The sequence below is a fragment of the Pygoscelis adeliae genome, unplaced genomic scaffold, assembly GCF_000699105.1.
Source record: "Pygoscelis adeliae isolate BGI_AS28 unplaced genomic scaffold, ASM69910v1 Scaffold57, whole genome shotgun sequence".
NCBI lineage: Eukaryota > Metazoa > Chordata > Aves > Sphenisciformes > Spheniscidae > Pygoscelis > Pygoscelis adeliae.
In genome coordinates this window covers 9,034,764-9,042,615 of record NW_008825615.1, presented here as the reverse complement: position 1 = coordinate 9,042,615, position 7,852 = coordinate 9,034,764, and the positions used below count along the sequence as shown (strand labels likewise).

Sequence of the window (7,852 nt, the reverse complement as noted above, 5' to 3'; positions counted from 1 at the left end):
AGGGGCTGGTGGGGAATGTGAAGCTCAAGGGCAGCCTGGGCTGCAGGGACCACGAAAGGGTGGAGTTCAAGATCCTTAGGGCACCGAGGAGGGCACACAGCAAGCTCACTCCCCTGCACTTCAGGAGAGCAGACTCTGGCCTCTTCAGGGATCTGCCTGGCAGAGTGCCATGGGACAAAGCCATGGAGGGAAGAGGAGCCCAAGAAAGCTGGGTAATATTCAAGGATCACCTCCTCCAAGCTCAGGAGCGATGCATCCCAGCAAAGAGAGGGCAAAAACACCAGGAGGCCTGCATGGATGAACAAGGAGCTCCTGGACAAACTCAAACACAAAAAGGAAGCCTACAGAGAGTGGAAGCAAGGACAGGTAGCCTGAGAGGAATACAGAGAAATTATCCAAGCAGCCAGGGATCAGGTTAGGAAAGCTAAAGCCCTGATAGAATTAAATCTGGCCAGGGACATCAAGGGCGACAAGAAAAGCTTCCATAGGTACGTCAGGGATAGAAGGAAGACGAGGGAAAATGTGGGCCCTCTCCGGAACGAAATGGGAGACCTGGTTACCCAGGATATGGAGAAGGCTGAGGTACTCAATGACTTTTTTGCCTTAGTCTTCACCAGCAAGTGCTCAAGCCTCACCCCCCACGCTGCAGAAGGCAAAGGCGGGGACTGAGAGAATGAAGAGCCACCCACTGTAGGAGAAGATCAGGTTCGAGACCATCTAAGGCACCTGAAGGTGCAAAAGTCCATGGGACCTGATGAGTTGTATCTGCAGGTCCTGAGACAACATCTTGCTTGCTCTTGTAACCTGTGTGCATGAGTATTCTAGTCCATTAAGCCTAGCCTCCTAAAATTAAATCCAGTACATAAAATACCAGTCTGTTTTAATGTTGGTCTGATCCTGACCACCAGTGAGAAAATCTCCTGCTACTGCCAGGTATAGGCAGTACTGCAAGATTGGTCTTTACTACCACATGCAGTTGATCCCCTCTTATAGAAGCTTGAGCTCCAACACTTCTCTTTCCTATCACACTGGGACTTTTGAGGGTGCTCTTTGCCCTTGCTGTATAGACAGTTGACTAGCTCTAAGACAGATAACTTCTCCATAATAAGCACGTACATAAACACTGAGACACCCACTATTTTTTTAATATATATAAACTGCAGTAGAACTGAAGTTCACATTTTTCTTCAGCACAGTCTCCTCATTTGCTTCCTAAACTGAGCTGTTCAGTCTTGTAGTTTCCCTTAAAGGGGACAGACAAGAATTATGTTCTTCTGCAGCAGCATCTTAAGTAGCAAGGGTGCTTCTCCATTCTGAGGGCATTAGGATGATGCTACTATTTAATCATTACCATCTTAAAAGAAAGCAAGCAACCTCATACATATAATAGCAGAAAAATTGTTCCAATTAGAACACAGAAATACTAAAATCCCTATCAGTATCTAAAGGAGTCCTGCCTCCCTGCAGCATATACTCCTGCTGTTTAGATGAGTGGGTTTCAAGTCTGTGCCTATGGAGAAGCACTGTTCAGTAACCAACTTAGTCCCAGGCCAAGTAATACAGCTGTCTGGTTTGCAAGTCAACCTCGCTGTCATATGGCACAATATCAGAGGGTACTGTGGAAGCCACTGTAATTTACAAGTTGTGAAGGCTTTAAAGAACAAGCCTAAGAGCACAGAAGAAAATTAGGAAGTCAAGAACCAACTTCCATCTACTGGAAGAGAGGAACAAACATGCTTACAGCTACTGAGGATTCAGCTGACACCTAGTAGAGATACTGCAACATTTTCTGAACTGAATATATTATACAGTACATACGTGTATGCCTATGATGTGAGCCAACAGCCAGAGAAACAGCTTTTGTCAGAAGCTTTAATAATATTTCTAGACCATGATTAAGCTAACTCAAACTCCTTTAGTCTCTCATAATAGTAAATGTTACTTTTAATTGAAAGGACAATAGACTTAGAAATGTACCTTAAGTGTTTATCAAACCTAAAACAATATTCCAATAAGGTGGTACACAATTAGAAGCATTAATTTCACTCTAGTTTCTACTTCACACTCCAGTACTTTAATATGGATCATTCTAACATACATTTTGTAAATTTTTACTAACTTTATTGCTGCAGTCAAAATGCTAAAAAGCTTTGACACAGCATACATTAGAAGCTTTCAATATTGGTGTGCATGTCATGCTTAATGGTGATCTTAAATTGAATTTGTAATACTGCTTGGAGTTTCAGAATAACAGCACTTGCTGCAAACAACTTACCCATTTCAGTAATGTCTGCCTTTCAAACAAATGCCAGCAAAACCTTTATCATACAAGACAACTATGTCAAGTATAACCCCACACTATACTTATGTCCTTCACAGAACACTTCCATTTAGGTAAGTACTAAACACGTAACACGTACTAATATTCCTAAAAGCTGTTTTAGGATGTCCATGAAATCATTTGATAGAGGCAGAAAACAGGAAGAGCATAAATATTTATTCCCTGTTGTTCACTGAGATATCAATACAGTTGTAAGTGTCATAGCCATCATGTCCTTGATGGATGTTTACGCTGCACAAGCAGGCAGAACTTGGAAGCACAAGTACCTCCACAATTAAGAAAACCATTTTAGCTTCCAGTTAAACTCTTACTTTTCAGGTACCTAATTCTCAGGGTATTTAAGCCCTATTAGAGATTAAGCTAAATATTCATTATATGGATTGAGTGCATCATAATCTACCTTTTTCATCTTGCACAGAACAAAGTTCTGTTTGGAGTTCTATTTAGCATACCCCCTGTTAATGTTCAATACAAATACTTACCCAATTAAGAGAAGAACTGCACAAACTGTGATGAATCCCATAGTGTATCTGAGTGCAGTTTTAACCTGCTGTGTATTAAAGAGAAAGTTAATATATTAACATAAAATAAATCCAAAGGGATTTGTGTATCAAGTTATGGCAAAGCATACGTAGCATAACAGGTGTTCTACAAAAGGATCTCTACAGAAAACTCAGTAGTTTTAGATACAAGTCAGAAGTATACATTCTTGAAGAGTCTCATAGCTTGAGAACTATGAACAATGACATTGAATTATGCTTCCATCATAAACTATGCACTTGAGCAGCTGTGGCCAGAAGCCAAGGTACATCTGTTCAGTGCAAATACACTCAAAGAAAATTCTTACTACCAACACTTTATATTAAGGCTATAATTAGAAGTCTTTTTTCTCATGTTAAGGTGTCCTGGTTTCAGCTGGAATAGAGTTAGTTTTCTTCCTAGTAGCTGGTACAGTGCTGTGTTTTGGATTTAGCATGAGAACAATGTTGATATCACACTGATGTTTTAGTTGTTGCTAAGTAGTGCTTACACTAGTCAAGGACTTCTCGGCTTCCCATGCCCTGCCAGGGAGAAGCTGGGAGGGGGCACTGCCAGGACAGCTGACCCAAACTGGCAAAAGGCATTCCATACCATATGACATCATGCTCAGTATATCAACAAGGGGAAAGCTGGCCAGGGGGACCACTGTTCAGGGACTGGCTGGGCATTGGTTGGCAGGCGGTGAGCAGTTGCATCATGCATCACTTGCTTTGTATATTCTTATTATTACTACTACTATTTTATTTTATTTTAATTATTAAACTGTTCTTATCTCAACCCATGAGTCTTCTCACTTTTACTCTTCCAATCCTCTCCCCCATCCCACCAGAGCTGGGGGAGTGAGCTAGCAGCTGTGTGGTGCTCAGTTGCCAGTTGAGGTTAAACCACAACGTAAGGTTACAACTGAATAGAGGGGAAAATGATCATGATCAATGATTAAAAGTTTAAGAAAAGTATTTTCATTTGAGAAGTTAGCACCTTACTGGCATGCATTTATTGTAATCCCTGGAATGTCATGCATGTCAAAAATCTTCAGTGCATTACAAAAATAACCAAGTGCTAGCTTCAGGTAAATTACTACTGCCTATTTCAAGAAAAAAATGCAAATGCTATAAGAAGGAAGGTACTCAAATTTAGTGTTTATCTCAGAATAAGTATAATCTTCCTGTCTTCTACTTTAAAACCTGTTCATACACATTTTTTATTTTAAGGAAGAACCTAATGTAAGAAGTTTTAACTTCCTGTATATGACATCAGGCTCAAAGGAATTTGTAGGAAGTTTCAAGAATTCATGGCAATACAGATGTTACTTACTTATCTCACTAAAGTTTCATTTCATGTGAGACCACAATGCTTAGAGTAGACTATGTCAGACTAAGTATTATTAAGAGCTGCCTCAGTATTTTAAAGGAACTGTAGTAATAGACTTAGAAATGCTATTCACGTGGTCTAACTTGAATACTACTATCATTCTTGCTTTCATTTTTGCCTGTATCCATTTGTCTTTTCACTGCTTGGTGCATTTGCTAGAGTGAACTTACTGAGCATGTGTTGCCATCATCTTCTTCCTTCTCCTCATAATAGAAATAGACAAAGGGAATCCACAGAAAGACGCAGAACAGTATGATGGAGTACAAAGCTAGGAGAAAGAATCTAATTAAGTGAAGAGACAAAGTTACATTGGCACTTCCTTTACTGCATAGTAATTCAAAGGAAAGAATCAAACATTAGTTTCCTCTCATTCTAGCTCTTACTAATTTTAAGCATTGAAAAGTTAATACAATTTACTAGCCAGCATATGAACTATTACTGTTTTGTAACCTCCAAAGGACTTACAGAATTAACCCTTCCAGACTAAGGATTTCAGATCCACCTTCAGCAATGATAAAAAGACTAAAAGTAATCATCTGCATGCAGGTGATACACAGCACTAGCACACTGGGGAAGAGGTAGCATAGAGAATAGTGAATAAAAGCAAGCTATGCCACCTAATGACAGAAGTTGTTCATATAAAAGGTATATAAAAAAATATAACAAATTCAAAGCGATTTTTATGACTGGACTCCATTTCAGGGGATGTTCTACTATTAATGTAAGTACATTATAGATGGAAGGCATGCTTCTGTTACTGATGACCTCAATTCACAAAATAGAACAAGCTGCAGCAATATAGTATCATCACTTAACATCCCTTTTTTAAAGGAGGGACTAATCAGAGATTGCAACAGACATTTATCTGAGTAGCCACTAAATAGAAATAGTCATACTGTCATACTACTTTGATGCACAGGTTATCTTAAGAGACTTTAAATCAGCTAGTTTAACATAAGTGAAGGGTTAAACACACATAAGTCTTCAAATACTAACTGGCAAGTTTGGAGACATTAAGAAAGCTAGTCAAAATCAATTGGACTGATTAGCCAGTGATATGAAGGGAGGAGACCAATTTCAGATCAAGAATTTCAAGTTTAAATCTTCAGTTCTCTGTATTGTAAGTAGTTATGGGCTTTTTAGGACACCATTATTTAGCAAAATCCTTCAGTACATCAAAATATCTTATACTACGAACATTTCGGAAGTCTATTAGGAAACTAAAAACTGTCAAGTAGTATGTTACAGTACTTGCACCCCATAAGAAAGGTATCCCAGAATAGTTAACCAAGCCCTCAAAGTGTTTGAACTACCACACAACCAAGACTGCTCGTGCAAGCACAAAATCACCCCTTTGAGTTGGTAAGTAAAGATACCCAGGACCACACATATCTTGTGATCTTTGGCTATTTTTAATCTTTGCCTCATTTTGCATAACTAGTTAGTGCCTTCCCACCACTAACCAATATAATCATCCCTAACTAAAGTTTGTGGCCTCTTATCTTGGCTAGTACACTCCTTATAGTATCCATGTGCTTCAAAGAAATCTACCTCAGCATTTTTACTGAAGGTGGTGTAGAAACAAAATAAAGTATCAACACCTAGAACCTAAATATGAATGAGAAATTATTTTTAAACAGAATCTATTCTTTGGAAAAATATTTCAAGGTGTTAGAGGTATTACTGTTTAGAGTGCTGAGTTAATATGGCAGTGTAACAAACGGAACAAGTTCTTGGTTAGTTCATAAACTTACTCACATTTGCTAAGAGCATAAAATTCAGGGCTCTAAGACACCTTAAAACTTCAAAATCTGAAATGTAGCATTCTTAGACCTTCTAGAGCAGTACTCAAACCGCTTCAATATTGTGAATGCTTTCAGAAATCAAGCCTCTCTAATCCAAAATCTGCTTTTTTTAGACTAGTCCTAAATCCACACTGCACTGTGCCAGTAAGTTAGGCAAGTTACATGCATCATTAATCAAAGATCAGAATAATCAGCCCATAGAGGTCACTGCAAGCACAGAAACCATGCTCACTTCAAAGTTTTACTATGTTAACTACAGCACACCTTATTCATGAGGTACACCCATAGCTCATTGGGTAATGGGACGGATCCATGTTTCTTCCAAGGGGATAAAGGAAGAGATACTGAAATTCAAGAGAATATCTATGAACTGTATGAAATAAGGCTACCATTTACCACTACATGAATCACACATTGCTACTGCCTAAATGCTGTTGCTGCAGTAACTTAATTCAATTTTAAGAGAACAGCTCAGGCTTCTGACACCAAACTTGGTTTTGTTTTCTTCATTTAAGCTGCTGGTGTTCACTTACTGAATACATAGCTAACCTATATCTTGAATTTGTTCTACATAGCATGTCTTATCATCATATTATGAATGACTATAAATACTTCCCTTGCTGAAAACTGTTTCCTGACACTTTCCTGTAATTCTTGGTACTAATGTCCAGTCTCTAAGTTTTTCTGATCTGTGACAGTATATTAGTAGAGGACTACTCTCAATGGTTACTGACAATCAGCTACACTTACCAACTGAACTTTGTTGAATTATCTTATTCAATTGGATTGAAATTGTTTAACTGATGTACAGTTTGTCGAGCCTTCACCAGGTTGAAAAAGCTGTTCATAGCACAAGCATCTGAACAGCACACAGTAAGTCAAGTAAGCAAAGTTTTCAACTCTGTTCAAGAAACACTACCAAAAATTATTTTCACATACTGCTATTAACATCACTGTATTCAGCTTTTAATTCAGCTTTTAAAGGTCTGTCACAAGTGTTTGGCAACTGACTTGTCAAAAAGTTTTGGAAATATATCTTATTATCTTTAAGTCATCTATTCCAAGCTTCCAGGCTGACTAAGTGGTGCCTCTCGACTCAAATGGTGAATTAGCAAGCTTAAGTGAGAGGCAATTCTATAAAACTTTACAGAAGTTATAACAGTTCCAATACCATGACCATATGAATACCTAGAGGAGTTTGTGTGCCAAATAAGTGGCTGAATTTAAGTATTTTTACATATCAGATCTGACTTCCACAGTAAAGGCAGCCAAAAATGGTTATACTAGTTCCCCAAACCCACCATTTCAGTAATACATTGCAATATGCAAAGATTTCATGTAAAACCAGATCAAAGACATCAAAACAAGGTAATCTTCATTCAGTAAGAATTAGCTTCTATTGAACTAGGCATTGTTACCAATAGTTCTATTCCAATTTCTTCTAACCCATTTCTTTTTCCACATCCAATGGCTCACAGGATAAATGTTTAGGTTATTGTTTGCATTCTGGAGTATTTAAATCAAGTTTAGATGCAAGTCTAAGCAGTTGCAAATAAACATTGCATAAAGCTCTTCATATCATCCCTAAGTTTCATACCTTTGAAGTTAACATCTGTAAGTTTCTCTTTATTGTCAGTGTAAACAAAGCAAATGACTATCCAGATTAGCCTTATCAAAAGGTTAAGTAACTGTACTTTCTGTGAATTCATAGTTAACTCAATCCAATCCCTCAAGCTCTTGCCAGGAATTTATCAAATTAAGAAGAAATCCATACTGGTTTAACAATGTTATGTCA

The 7,852-nt window shown here is 38.1% G+C and overlaps 1 protein-coding gene across 1 annotated transcript in view; it reads right to left on the bottom strand.

The window, feature by feature from the left end:
- LMBRD1 (LMBR1 domain containing 1) overlaps positions 1-7,852 on the bottom strand; it is a 99,769-nt gene that overhangs the window by 68,417 nt on the left and 23,500 nt on the right. Inside the window, exons 5-6 of the mRNA XM_009333247.1 lie at positions 4,423-4,520; positions 2,824-2,891 (exon numbers count right to left, since the gene is read on the bottom strand). Coding sequence (XP_009331522.1) covers positions 2,824-2,891; positions 4,423-4,520 — 166 coding nt within the window. The remainder of the gene's footprint in view (positions 1-2,823; positions 2,892-4,422; positions 4,521-7,852) is intronic.